At 41.7% G+C, this 15,138-nt stretch overlaps 1 protein-coding gene across 5 annotated transcripts; it reads left to right on the forward strand.

Moving 5' to 3' along the window:
* The first annotated feature begins 2,787 nt into the window (after positions 1-2,787).
* anapc4 (anaphase promoting complex subunit 4) lies at positions 2,788-15,138 on the forward strand. 5 transcript variants are annotated; one of them, XM_029632951.1, is made up of 29 exons: positions 2,788-2,881; positions 3,575-3,691; positions 3,807-3,912; positions 4,112-4,244; positions 4,334-4,408; positions 4,582-4,608; positions 4,715-4,759; positions 4,860-4,944; positions 5,033-5,140; positions 5,260-5,343; positions 5,483-5,569; positions 7,515-7,579; positions 7,832-7,874; positions 7,966-8,042; positions 8,204-8,304; positions 8,526-8,577; positions 8,731-8,786; positions 8,918-8,964; positions 9,085-9,141; positions 9,230-9,286; positions 9,383-9,476; positions 9,688-9,785; positions 13,049-13,110; positions 13,203-13,241; positions 13,353-13,454; positions 13,597-13,677; positions 13,871-14,038; positions 14,342-14,465; positions 14,632-15,138. In XM_029632951.1, the coding sequence occupies exons 2-29, from the start codon at positions 3,584-3,586 to the stop codon at positions 14,845-14,847; spliced, it is 2,397 nt and encodes a 798-aa protein (XP_029488811.1). In that variant the 5' UTR covers positions 2,788-2,881; positions 3,575-3,583; the 3' UTR covers positions 14,848-15,138. The 5 variants fall into 5 exon arrangements, with proteins under 5 accessions (XP_029488811.1, XP_029488810.1, XP_029488809.1 ...); XM_029632950.1 differs by having other exon boundaries at positions 2,792-2,956; XM_029632949.2 differs by lacking the exon at positions 2,788-2,881 and adding an exon at positions 2,984-3,333 and having other exon boundaries at positions 13,889-14,038.

The raw sequence follows: 15,138 nt of genomic DNA on the forward strand, positions 1-15,138 counted from the left end.
TCTGCTACCTACAGAGTACATGCATCTGTCAGTACCATCCCACTTGGCACAGGTGTCAATTCAATGTCTATTCCACATTGGTTCAATGTAATTTCATTGAAATGACTTGGAAACAATGTTGATTCAACCAGTATATGCCCAGTGGGATAAATATGGTGGAGGAGGAAGTTCAGGCTCTCTCAGTCACAGGCTGGATTAGGAACTGATGCTGATCTTAGCTCAAAGCTTGACATCACCCTTCTCTCTGAACTGTAACTCTGCTTTATTGTGGCCAGTTGAGTTCACTCCTCGACCCGAGATCTGCTGCTGAGCCTCTGAACAAGCTATTATTAGTATACTAGACACTTCAGTGTTATTATTATAGCCTCTTCAGTGTTATTAGTATAGACTCTTCAGTGTTATTAGTATAGACTCTTCAATGTTATTAGTATAGACTCTTCAGTGTTATTAGTATAGACTCTTCAGTGTTATTAGTATAGACACTTCAGTGTTATTAGTATAGCCACTTCAGTGTTATTAGTATAGACTCTTCAGTGTTATTAGTATAGACTCTTCAGTGTTATTAGTATAGACTCTTCAGTGTTATTAGTATAGACACTTCAGTGTTATTAGTATAGACACTTCAGTGTTATTAGTATAGACTCTTCAGTGTTATTAGTATAGACACTTCAGCGTTATTAGTATAGACTCTTCAGTGTTATTAGTATAGACTCTTCAGTGTTATTAGTATAGACTCTTCAGTGTTATTAGTATAGACTCTTCAGTGTTATTAGTATAGCCACTTCAGTGTTATTAGTATAGACTCTTCAGTATTATTAGTATAGACTCTTCAGTGTTATTAGTATAGACTCTTCAGTGTTATTAGTATAGACACTTCAGTGTTATTAGTATAGACTCTTCAGTGTTATTAGTATAGCCACTTCAGTGTTATTAGTATAGACTCTTCAGTGTTATTAGTATAGACTCTTCAGTGTTATTAGTATAGACTCTTCAGTGTTATTAGTATAGACTCTTCAGTGTTATTAGTATAGACACTTCAGTGTTATTCGTATAGACTCTTCAGTGTTATTAGTATAGACTCTTCAGTGTTATTAGTATAGACTCTTCAGTGTTATTAGTATAGACTCTTCAGTGTTATTCGTATAGACTCTTCAGTGTTATTAGTATAGTCTCTTCCATGTATGAGCGTTTTTTGCACAATGGAGGTTGGGGACCAGGGTAACTTATGGTCAAAGTTCATTGCCTTCTCTGAGCCTCCATCCTCTCCAGCAACCTTGAAATACTCTCTGGCCTCTCTCGCAGGCTGTGTCTCAATGATACCTCGGAATTGTATACCCTGAGTGACTGGTAGTAACCCAGTTCTCTGCTTGAGCTCGATTTATCCACTTCGCTTGGAAAAGTTGATGGCTGACGCATCTCATGGTTGGGTTAAAAGGGCACAGACACATTCTGACTCTGCAGCCTCACTTGGTCTATTTGTGGGCCGATGTCGCAGACGGTTGATCCTAACAGCGCAGAGCTATTCCGGTTCTCCAACTGTCTACTGATTACAGTTAAGTGCTAGTGACAGGGCAGGGAGGAATGTCCATTGGACTGCTCTCTCAAACCATCAACCCCCCTCACACACACACACACACACACACACACACACACACACACACACACACACACACACACACACACACACACACACACACACACACACACACACACACACACTGCCAAGCAACTGACCGCAACAACACTTTACCATTGACTATCCTTCAGCACTGACCCTTCATTCACTGCCCCAGAACCAACCCCCCACTCATCTTCCCAAAGCCCAATGCACTCACACTATCCAACTCATATATGGAAATAGCTCAAGTGTGCCTTGTTGAGGGTATCATTTAAAAATAACTGCATTAATTTGTGGTGACTTTGAATAGCCTCGCTCATGTTCTGAAAAGAATAGAAACTGAGCTTTTCAAATCATCTGATCATCCTTTCAGCTAGAGTTGACAGACCTTACATCCTGTCAGTTAACACTTATTGCCATTTATCACTTATTTCAGATTTCTTCTTATTTTTATATATATATATATTTTTACCTCGCCCATTAAATGATTAACTTCTAGACCAGGGGTGAAAAAAAAAACATACAACCTTCCGAATATGTGAGCCCATTAAATCGTAGGTTGAGTAAAACTATTTTATATTTTGAGTTAAAAAACACTAATGGCCACTTTACAATGTCTTAAACTAGATATAAAGTATGTTGAAGTTATAATTGACCAACACGTTTTAAATAACTGCCCTTTTTCTGGCCCGCAAATAGCTTTTTACGAACAAATTGGTCTGTGCGGCCCTCCACTCAATTTTTTTTATCCCGATGTGACACTCAAGCCAAAATTATTTGCCACCCCTGTACTAAACTCTAGGTGGGTTGGTGTCCCATTCATCCAAGAGGCCACAATCCCCATCCACAAAATGGCCAGACATTTGTGAGATACAGTAAGCTCCAAAGTATTGGAACGGTGACACATTTTTTGTTGTTTTGTCTCAGAACGTTTGGTTTTGAAATTATGCAATGACTATGATGTTAAATTGCAGACTGTCAGCTTACATTTTAGGGCATTTTCATCCATATCAGGTTAACTTTTTTAGAGATTGTCCTCTATCTATCTCTATGTAGTACCTGATCAGTGAGCCAGATAGGGAGAAGCGATCTTTGCACTGCAACAGCACAGTAGTTCAGTTTGTCCTTTCAGGGTCCCCGTTGCGTCAATTTCATTGGCTATTCAGACTTGAACATGATTGCGTAAGACTTTATTCAGTGGCGCTGGCCGTGGCGAATATGGAGTTAGCCAGTTAGATCACACTAACAGCATCCTGCAAAGAAGTAAACATAAGCGTATTGTTTATTTCTAGTTTCAAAGTAACAGTAACATAGTTGGTCCTCAGACATCCCAGTACAGTAAGATACCACGTTTGCACTAACGTTAGATAGTATAGCATGCAGGCTAGCTAGCTAGCTAACTGAAATGTGTCTTGTATTTTTATTTTGCATCGGGATAGGACATGGGTGTATTCATTATGATAACTAACCCATTTCATTTGTGCTAATTGCGCATATGCGAAAGTGTTTGGTGAACGAGATTACCTGTGGTGTATTCATTAGTTGCAACGGAAACAGTTTACTCCAAACGAAAACGAGAGTTTATTGGACAGCTGCAGCTAGGTCCCATCACCGTTTCGTTCCGTTTGCTCTGTTTGTTATCGTTTTGGTTCCTTAGACGTTTTCAACAGACGAAACGTTTTGTTACGGAAACACGAATAATGAATACACCACAGGTAATCTTTCTCACCAAAGACTTCCGCATATGCATAATTAGCACAGATGAAATGGATGAGTTATCATAATATTTGCAATTAGTCTGGGTACAAGGTTATTGGATAGGTGTCACTGCCTGCCTGGTCTGATTATTCCCAAACTCACTCAGCCACTGTCAATTTAGCTACTTCTTCACTGACAAGTATAGCAAAACTGACTGCCACTTATTCCCTTGTTAATGCTTCTGTGTTCTATTTTCAGCCCACAAAAATGCCTGCATTTCGTCAAGTGGGGGAGAAGCAGCTCCCCAACCCTGTTCTGTGTATGGCATGGTCTCCAAAGAGGGATCTTATTGCCCTCGCTAACACTGCTGGCGAGGTAGGGAAAGAGACACACCCCCATATGTTTCATACCCAGATTAATGCCAGATCACATTTGCTTATATTGGGAGTAATTTCATTCATCTCTGTGTCAATTGATGTTTGTGTTGTAGCTGCTACTGCATCGCCTTGCCAATTTCCAGCGTGTTTGGAGCTTGCCACCCAATGAGAACACGGGAAAGGAGATCACTGCGCTTGCTTGGAGACCTGATGGAAAAAGTAAGAGACGGCAAGAGATGGACCTGATTATCTTAAATTACTAATCACATTGGAAGTATTGCATAGTTACATTACTTTACCACTGTTACAACAATAAACCTTTGTACACTGAACACAACATATTTACTACAACACAGTGTGTCAGCCTCTGCATTTGTTTCACTGCCTATCTAATGTATGTCCTCTGTGCTGTGTTCAGTCCTGGCCTTTAGCCTTGGGGACACTAAACTGGTGGTGCTGTGTGATGCAGAGAAGGCAGAGATCCTTCACTTGTTTCCATTGGAGAACCCCGTGTCCTGCATGCACTGGATGGAGGTGCTAGAGGAGAGCAGGTCTGTAGAGGGGATGTGTGGCTACACTAGACTTCTATTTGAATGTGTGTGTGAACTGCATAGTCAAATATAAACCGCCTGTCTTTCAGCGTCCTCAACTCATTCTACACCTCTGAAGATGAGTCAAACCTTTTTCTTCCCAAGTTGCCAACTCTTCCCAAGAGGTAAACATTTCTGTATAAGGTCATTGACAACACATCAGCCATTTGACATTTATTCAAGTAAAATACATTTATGAAAACTCTTGGTTCTTGTGTTAAACAGTACAGCATTTTGCTTGTTTTGCGTCATCTGCCCCCCCAACCACCCTCTAAAGGAATGTTTTGTTTATTCTTAGCTACAGTACTACTTCAAAGATATTCAGGTATGTTTATATATCTTCAGCAACAATGATTAATTGAAATGATATTTCAGACAATCTGTCTGCATTAGAATACATGTTTTTTCATAACCAACTCTCTGTCTCGTAGTGAGGAGAAGTCAGACGAGATCCTGAACCTGTTAGGAGAAGTGAGGTGTGTGCTGAAGGTTTCACGTGCTTTATTACTGAACATTTTGTTAACTCACAATCTCATGTACACATACAAATACTTCCACATCGTCAATTGTCTGCAGACTAAACATCCTGGTTCTTGGTGGAGGTTCCGGCTTTGTGGAGCTGTATGCCTATGGGATGTATAAGATTGCCACTTTACCGGGGGTAAGATTGCACTCACACACTAATGCACGGGTTCAGTCACCCACTCTCTGCAGTGACTATGATGTAACCAGCAGATTATTTTCGTCAGGTTCCTGGGACGTGTAGCAGCCTGTGTCTGTCCAGTGACCTGAAGTCTCTGTCTATCATCACAGAGATCAGGTCAGCTGACAATGACCCAGAGATCTGCTACATCCAGGTAATCCGTTATGCTCACATTTAAGTGAAATGAAGCATGTTTCTTACCCATCTTGACCGTCATCTTCTATATTCTTTGTTTATTTGAGGTCTTTCACTGTGTATTGTTGTCTCATCCAGCTCGACACAGGGCTGCTGTCCGACTGTCTCCCTGAGGTCACCAGGATGGCACGCAAGTTCACCCACATCTCCACTCTACTGCAGGTCAGTGGCCTCCTTTATGTAACTAATATGACTAGTCTCCTCATAGTTCATATTTCCATGGTGATATTTGAGGGCATTCATCAGACAAGTCTGGCCATTGGTCTTTCTCTCGCCAACTTATTCTGTCTCGTTCCTTCAGTACCTGCGTCTCTCTCTCACCTGTATGTGTGAGGCTTGGGAGGATATCCTCATGCAGATGGACCTTCGGCTCACTAAGTTCGTTCAGGTCAGTGGTCACTGTTTAGGGCCCGGTTTCCCAAAAGCATCTTAAGGCTTAGTTCATTGTTAGATTCTTTGTAGGAGCATCGTTAGAATCTCTGAGCCGTTCCCCAATACCATTGTTACTAAAGTTGCACTTGAAAAGGCTTGTTAATTAACGGCTGCCTCAGCTGTTCCCACAAGTGGTCTAAGTGCGTCATTTTGAGCTTTTTCTGCGTAACTTTATACAGAGAAGATCTCCATTAAATACAAAATCAAGATGTTTAGCTGTCGGTTCTGTTTATCGGCAGTAACTTTAGAATGAATGTGAACACAAATACAAAGTTGCCAATATTTTTGCAATTGTTATAAACAAGCGAAGCATATAAAGATGTTTCAAATGAAAACAGAGATGACTGAATTAAAAGACGTATAGCATAGGCTATAGCCCTATATACAGTTGAAGTCGGATGTTTACATACACCTTAGCCAAATACATTTTAACTCAGTTTTTCACAATTTCTGACATTTAATTCTAGTAGAAATTCCCTGTCTTAGGTCAGTTAGGATCACCACATTATTTTAAGAATGTGAAATGTCAGAATAATAGTGTAGAGTGATATATTTCAGCTTTTATTTCTTTCATCACATTCCCAGTGGGTCAGAAGTTTACATACATTCAATTAGTATTTGGTAGCATTGCCTTTAAATTGTTTAACTTGGGTCAAACGTTTTGGGTAGCCTTCCACAAGCCTCCCAGAATAAGTTGGGTGAATTTTGGCCCATTCTGACAGAGCTGGTGTAACTGAGTCAGATTTGTAGGCCTCCTTGCTCGCACACACTTGTTCAGTTCTGCCCACACATTTTCTATAGGATTGAGGTCAGGGCTTTGTGATGGCCACTAATACCTTGACTTTGTTGTCCTTAAGCGATAGTGATTTGTGATTTGCACTTTTCGCAACAATGTACATTCATCTCTAGGAGACAGAACGCGTGACTAGCGGCATGACTGCTGCGTGGTCCCATGGTGTTGATACTTGCCTACTATTGTTTGTACAGATGAACGTGTTACATTCAGGCGTTTGGAAATTGCTCCCAAGGATGAAGCAGACTTGTGGAGGTTTTGGCTAATTTCTTTCAAATGATGTCAATTAGCCTATTGGAAGCTTCTAAAGCCATGACATAGTTTTCTAGAATTTTCCAAGCTGTTTAAAGGCACAGTCAACTTACTGTATGTAAACTTCTGATCCACTGGGATTGTGATACAGTGAGTTATAAGTGAAATAATCTGTCTGTAAACAATTGTTGGAAAAATTACTTGTGTCATGCACAAAGTAGATATCCTAACCGACTTGCTAAAACTATAGTTGTTAACAAGAAATTTGTGGAGTGGTTGAAAACCGATTTCTTTTAATGACTCCAACCTAAGTGTATGTAAACTTACGACTTCAACTGTATGTCAATGATATAGAAATACATTTCATTCAATCGTTCTATTTTTCTAATTGTAGGCTACTGTCTGTCATTTTTGCCTCAATATATTTTATGATGTGTAACGTGTGCCTTGATGTGCCAAAGATTTAGTGCATTATTATTATAGGGTAAACTTTAGAATAAGCCTCCCCAATATTTGTAGCCATAGGTCATAATATCTCATAGGAGCTGAACCGTCGTCAGTATTGTGGAATCATTTTAATGTTAAGGTAATATTTGAAGGGGGGAACGCTGATCCCAGAGCAGCGCTGCCTTTCTTTAGATCATATCAGTATCAACACATGCCTCAACGACGCACTTAGTGGAGGATCTCTCTGCGTGGTAATGCGTTTCCCGTTGTAGGAAAGATGCATCATGTAAAACACTCATAAGCCTAAGTTCTATCAGGAAACTGGGCCCCGTTCAGTCTGCCTCCAGTCCGTTTTCCAATAATGACATCACACCTAAAAGACATGATCTGAACCAATTCCTATTTTTAGGAGAAGAACACCAGCACACAAGTCCAGGATGAGTTTCTGGAGCTTCTGCTATGGGGACAGTCGAGGTGAGAACCGTTACTGTGATCCAATAACCCTTGTACGCTACCACGTCCTCCACAACATGCTTTCTAATAAGTAATAGTGCATGTAGTTGTGAGCACTAATGCAAAAACATGTTCAACAGGACTTTCATTTGAAATGTAGTACTTCAAAATGTCCTGTAGGTGGCACTACAGGACATCATAAACCTCATCTGACATGATTTAGAGATGTTAAAAGTTTTTATTTATTTAACCGAATTCTCTATTTTTGACCAGCCCTGAACTACAGGCTCTCCTAATGAATCAGCTGACCGTCAAGGTGAGCTGAATAATAAAGTTGTTCAAAGATTGATTGTGTGTGGTAATTTTGTAGCTTTGTAAGATTGATGTAATTTGTTTGTGTTTCATAGGGGCTGAAGAAGCTGGGCCAGTCTATAGAAACCTCTTACTCCAGCATTCAGAAGCTGGTGATCAGCCACCTGCAGAGGTAGCAACTCACCTGACATGAATAATTATCTCTTCACTTATCGGGACCCATAATGCCCTTTTTCGGGACCATACAATGCAAATGTCAAGAAATTGCATCATGATTGGTATCACAATCTTTAGTACCAATCCTCATCCTTTCTTTTCCTCTCCTCTCTCCAGTGGTTCAGAGGCTCTGTTGTACCACCTCAGTGAGGTGAAGGGGATGTCTCTATGGAAACAGAAGTTCCAGCCTCTAGGCCTGGACTCAGCAGCTATAGAAGGTACAGTGCTTAGATCCTGCATAAACCATGACTGATATCTTGAGTGATAAATACCAGATTAAAGTGGATGTAATTGTGCAATTAAATTGTCTGTGATGAGATCAGGGCTGACACGCATTAGTAATTTGCATGACTGGAACATTTGTTCAAAATGAGTTTTCTAAGCTGCTCGTGGGATTTTATCAAATTAAAGTTATGTGAATATTTCTGTTTTGTTATAGATGCCATTACAGCTGTGGGTTCATTCACTTTGAAAGCCAACGAACTTCTACAGTGAGTTTTCATGCTTATTGATATGCTATTAGATTAGTATTTTGTTCTTTTAATAACACATTATCACTCATTTTAAATGGAGTTGACTTCAACCCTGGTGTTTGTTAAACCTCTCCCCCTCATCTCATTCCTCACTGTCTGTCTCTTACTCAGGGTGATTGACAAGAGCATGAAGAACTTCAAAGCCTTTTTCCGGTGGCTGTATGTAGGTAAGACCTCACTTTTGTTGGGAGCTTGAGATATATACCACCTTTTAGCGACTGATGGAACATTTGAGTATATTTAAAATATCATTGATTATTAAATGCAAGTGTTTTAATACATATTTTCTTTCCTGCAGCTATGCTAAGAATGTCAGAGGAACACGTCCCTCCAGAACTCAATAAGGTGAGATTCAGGTTGTGAATGTGAGACAGGAAGTGTTGATCAAAGTAGTGTCATAAATGCTTCCATGTGTATTATTTTCTCATCCATTGGTATAATGCCAATCTATCCCATTGACCTCAGATGACCCAAAAGGACATTGCCTTTGTGGCGGACTTCCTGTCTGAGCACTTCAGTGAGGTAAGATATATGTTAAATAGAATAGCACTTAATTTCCACAGCTTTTCACAAACTAGCCAATTACATGCCCTCTCCTCTGCTCGGACAGAATGAAGAGCTGTTTGACCGGAAAGGGAAGTACTTTAATGTGGAGCGGGTCGGTCAGGTGAGGGACAAGCGTAGTCTGTCTGTGTGTATATTTTAGTATGTGTGTGTGATCAGTGTACAATGACACACTTTTTGTCCTTTTTTGTTGTTGCAGTACCTGAAGGATGAGGATGAGGATCTAGTGTCTCCACCCAACACCAAGGGGAACCAATGGCTGAAGTTTCTGCAGGAGAGCACACACTTGAAAGGTGAACTATAACCTTTATCTCAGAAGAGACAACTATGCAGGAAGTGCCTAGTTAAATAAAGGTCAAATATATATATTTTTAAATAACGTGTGTGGTTATCCATCATGTTGTAATTAGATGGCGGAAGATTGGTTTGCCATTGTATTTCACTATTGTTGTGACTGACTGCCTTACTGAACTGACATTGTACCTAATTGATTGGTTTATCCAGAGAGTCCGCTGCTCTTCCCTTCCTACTCTCAGAAGTCCCTACACTTTGTGAAGAGGATGATGGAGGGGGTGATTGAGTTGTGTCTACAGAAACCTGCTGTAAGTCTAAAACACATACACAGTGAAACCCAATTTCATTTGCCTTTAGTACTGAAGTGTACACTACTTAATTTGGTCCCTGGCATAAGAAGTACATTGCCAAAGTTTTTATACAAATAAGAAAGTAATTTGGCCCACACTGCCCGTGTGAAATTTGGCTCAGAATCTGCTGAGTCATGCAGTCATAAGCCTTCTGCCAGGATTTCCAGGCAGATATACATCTGACTAACTCTCCGCAACAGAGTTTTCATATTGCATTCTATCCCTCTCTCCCACCTCTGTCTCCCACACTTTTAGTTACCTTGTCCATCACTTCTCTATCCTCCTTCCCAACTTTTCTTTTATTTTCCGGTGGTAATAGGATTTCACTGCAGTAACAAGCTATACATCGCCACCACAGGAGGTTGGTGGCACCTTAATTGGGGAGGACCTGCTCGTGGTAATGCCTGAAGCAGAATAAGTGCAATGGTACCAGTTGAATTCGGAGGTTTACATACACCTTAGCCAAATACATTTAAACTCAGTTTTTCACAATTCCTGACATTTAATCCTAGTAAAAATTCCCTGTCTTAAGTCAGTTAGGATCACCACTTTATTTTATTAATGTGAAATGTCAGAATAATAGTAGAGTGATTTACTTATTATTATTTTTTATTATTTATTATTTATTCAGCTTTAATTTCTTTCATCACATTCCCATTTGGTCGGAAGTTTACATACATTCAATTAGTATTTGGTAGCATTGCCTTTAAATTGTTAACTTGGGTCAAACGTTTAGGGTAGCCTTCTACAACCTTCCCACAATAAGTTGGGTCAATTTTGGCCCATTTCTCATGACAGGGCTGGTGTAACTGAGTCAGGTTTGTAGGCCTCCTTGCTCGCACACACTTTTTCAGTTCTGCCCACAAATGTTCTATAGGATTGAGGTCAGGGCTTTGTGATGGCCACTCCAATTCCTTTACTTTGTTGTCCTTAAGCCATTTTGCCACAACTTTGGAAGTATGCTTGGGGTCATTGTCCATTTGGAAGACCCATTTGCGGCCAAGCTTTAACTTCCTGACTGATGTTGCTCCAATATATCCACATCATTTTCCTACCTCATGATGCCATCTATTTTATGAAGTGCACCAGTCCCTCCTGCAGCAAAGCACCCCCACAACATGATGCTGACACTCCGTGCTTCACAGTTGGGATGGTGTTCTTCGGCTTGCAAGACTCCCCCTTTTTCCTCCAAACATAATGATGGTCATTATGGTCAAACAGTTCTATTTTTGTTTCATCAGACCAGAGGACATTTCTCCAAAAAGTATGATCTTTGTCCCCATGTGCAGTCTGTAGTCTGGCTTTTTTATGGCGGTTTTGGAGCAGTGGCATCTTCCTTGCTGAGCGGCCTTTCAGGTTATGTCGATATAGGACTTGTTTTACTGTGGATATAGATACTTTTGTACCTGTTTCCTCCAGCATCTTCACAAGGTCCTTTGCTGCTGTTCTGGGATTGATTTGCACTTTTCGCAACGAAGTATATTCATCTCTAGGAGACAGAACGCGTCTCCTTCCTGAGCAGTATGACGGCTGCGTGGTCCCATGGTGTTGATACTTGTATACTATTGTTTGTACAGATGAACGTGGTACCTTCGGGTGTTTGGAAATTGCTCCCAAGGATGAACCAGACTTGTGGAGGTCACGGCTGATTTATTTTGATTTTCCCATGATGTCAAGCAAAGAGGCACTGAGTTTGAAGGTAGGACTTGAAATACATCCACAGGCACACCTCCAATTGACTCAAATGATGTCAATTAGCCTATCAGAAGCTTCTAAAACTATGACATAATTTTCTGGAATTTTCCAAGCTGTTTAAAGGCTCAGTCAACTTAGTGTATGTAAACTTCTGACCAACTGGAAATGTGATACAGTGAATCATACGTGAAATAATCTGTCTGTAAAGAATTGTTGGAAAATGTACTTGTGTCAAGCACAAAGTAGATGTCCGAACTGACTTGCCAAAACTATAGTTTGTTAACAAGAAATTTGTGGAGTAGTTGAAAAACGAGTTTTAATAACTTCAACAACTGTACATTAAACTCAGTTTCCAGGTGTTTTGATGCCGTTCTATTTGCTCTGTTCCGGCCATTATTATGATCCGTTCTCCCCTCAGCGCCTCCTGGGATCGCCACATACCCATTATTATGATCCGTTCCACCCTCAGCGCCTCCTGGCATCGCCACATACCCATTATTATGATCCGTTCTCCCCTCAGCGCCTCCTGGGATCGCCACATACCCATTATTATGATCCGTTCTCCCCTCAGCGCCTCCTGGGATCGCCACATACCCATTATTATGATCCGCTCTCCCCTCAGCGCCTCCTGGCATCGCCACATACCCATTATTATGATCCGTTCTCCCCTCAGCGCCTCCTGGGATCGCCACATACCCATTATTATGATCCCTTCTCCCCTCAGCGCCTCCTGGGATCGCCACATACCCATTATTATGATCCCTTCTCCCCTCAGCGCCTCCTGGGATCGCCACATACCCATTATTATGATCCCTTCTCCCCTCAGCGCCTCCTGGGATCGCCACATACCCATTATTATGATCCGTTCTACCCTCAGCGCCTCCTGGCATCGCCACATACCCATTATTATGATCCGTTCTCCCCTCAGCGCCTCCTGGGATCGCCACATACCCATTATTATGATCCGTTCTCCCCTCAGCGCCTCCTGGGATCGCCACATACCCATTATTATGATCCGTTCTCCCCTCAGCGCCTCCTGGGATCGCCACATACCCATTATTATGATCCGTTCTACCCTCAGCGCCTCCTGGGATCGCCACATACCCATTTATTATGATCCGTTCTACCCTCAGCGCCTCCTGGGATCGCCACATACCCATTATTATGATCCGTTCTCCCCTCAGCGCCTCCTGGGATCGCCACATACCCATTATTATGATCCGTTCCACCCTCAGCGCCTCCTGGGATCGCCACATACCCATTATTATGATCCGTTCCACCCTCAGCGCCTCCTGGGATCGCCACATACCCATTATTATGATCCGTTCTACCCTCAGCGCCTCCTGGGATCGCCACATACCCAAGGAACACTGTTTGCATGTTGATGAAATGGTTATCTTTCTAACTGAATAATTTTTCCATGACTAGACAGCAGAGTTGAGAGATTACATGAATCCAAACGAAGGCATATGAATTTGAGTCGAGTCGTGACACTAGTTGTGGTGATACTGATTTGTTCTCTGTAGGAGGTCATTGGAAAGTCTGTGAAACAGGCTGTTTGTCTGCCCCTCTACACTGTGCCAGAGAGGTAAGGACATATTCATCTACTCTTCACAATACCACAAATTATAAATAAAATAGTTATGTTTATTTGTTTCATTTTATTGTTTGTCTTTGCAGCTCAGAAAACACTCCAAGGCTTTTTGAACTTCCATCATTGTAAGTAACAAAAAAACACAAACACTCTGTTCATAATGGTAATGTAGATAATGTATATTCCCATGGTTGTTATTATGTTAACATTGATGCACATTTTTTATTGATGACCAGGTACAATGATAAGAAGACCAATATGCACTATGGAGTGTTCTGCATGCCAGAGATTTCCCCCTGCAAGCTTTATCTACTGCGGAAGTTTACTGACCCATTCAGGTACAATACAACACTGCGCCCTATTTTAATCTGGTTCAATCCAGATTGGCTTTGTCGTTGATCCCCAAATAGCCCAATGTTTATGACTGAGCATGTGCTTTTTTTGTTTGTCTGATTGTTTATCTTTTTATGTCTGTCACAGGCCTGTTCCCAATGGTCTCATGGCGATAGATCTGAGTAATGTTCTCAGTCACAGTATTGATGATGATGCTGCGGGGGCCAGGTGAGTGCCTCTTGTCTTCCTCTCTTTCCTAGAATCCACTCAATTACCTCAACCTCTACTATACAGGCAAATGATGGGCTCATGCATTGCATATTACTTTGCTCTTATGATGATCTGCAATGGATTCCCTGTGCGTTTCTATTAGTGATAATAATTGTTATAGAACCATTTTTTTGTTGCATGTCTGTTTCAGTTCTGACTGTGTGTACAGTTGCCAGGATGCTCGTTTCTATGATGACGAGACATTGACAGTGGTGCTGCGAGCATCAGAAGAGGAGAACAGGGGGCGTGTCCTTGCCCAGCTCCCTCTTGGCTCTGCCCTCAGCTGTGAGGAGGAGTTCAACTGGGACCCCAGTCTTAGGTGTGTGTGATTGAAACACCTGTCTCCCCAACATGCAAACCTAGTCCTATATTTCTAAACCCAAATAGTGATCTACTTGTAACTATAACCTACAACTCACCTTAAACCCTCAATTATGATCTACCTGATTACAAGCTGCAACTCAAGACTTGCACCTCCAGTGCAAGTAAACATCAACTATAACCCTAACCTGTAATTCACCTGTTCTAAGCTAGAGATTTACTGTAGGTATTTGCTATGTGTCTACTTTAATTATCTCCACTAGTAGTCACCATGGGTCACCTGTAGTATCTGTATTCTCAGGTTGGACCAGCAGAGCGGCGCCATCCCTGTCCAGGGGCTGGTGCTAGAGAACCAGTGGAGAGACTTGGAGAACATGAAGGCCCAGTTTGTGGCTGTGAATGGGATCCGGAAAGTGGCATGTGTGGTAAGACAATGGAAAGGGTATTCCCTTACTAAGGTTTTATCTGGCTTCACTAAGCAGCTATGCACTTCAATGACCATGTATTGAACACCAACACAGTTTGGTCTAACAGTGGTTGAGAAATGGTTCAGAATCTCTGTCTGATGTCCCTCTGTCTTTTCTCCCTCAGCTGAGCTCCAACCTGCGGCACGTCCGTGTGTATGAGATGGATGTGGAAGATGAGGAGGATGAAGAGCGGCCTGAGTCGCAGAACGCCAGCTCAGACCAGGACGGCCTGGAGGAGACGCCGGTCATCCGGGGGGAGGCGGAGGGAGGAGAGACAGAGGGAGGGGGACAAAGGGCTAAGGAGCAACTAGAGTCTGGGGAAGCACTGGAGCTCTCATAGCAACACCGTGGCCACGTTCAGTTGACAAATAATCTTGAACGTTGCAGATAGAAATTCCATGAATAGAGCTGATATGATTCCTTATTCTACATATGTAGCCTATCTGAACGTTCTAAAAAGTTGCGTCCTGCTGAACGCGCACCTTATCTAGGCCAGAATAACAATTTAACACCCCCACCCTGTACTTTTGCAGTAATCATAATTAATGCCACCATTGCAAAACCGACGTCCCCCTCCCAGCACTTTTATCCCTGACAAAGTAAGAAATAAATGTTTTGATAAGAAAACAGA

This window comes from Oncorhynchus nerka, linkage group LG24, assembly GCF_034236695.1.
Source record: "Oncorhynchus nerka isolate Pitt River linkage group LG24, Oner_Uvic_2.0, whole genome shotgun sequence".
Taxonomy (NCBI): Eukaryota; Metazoa; Chordata; class Actinopteri; order Salmoniformes; family Salmonidae; genus Oncorhynchus; species Oncorhynchus nerka.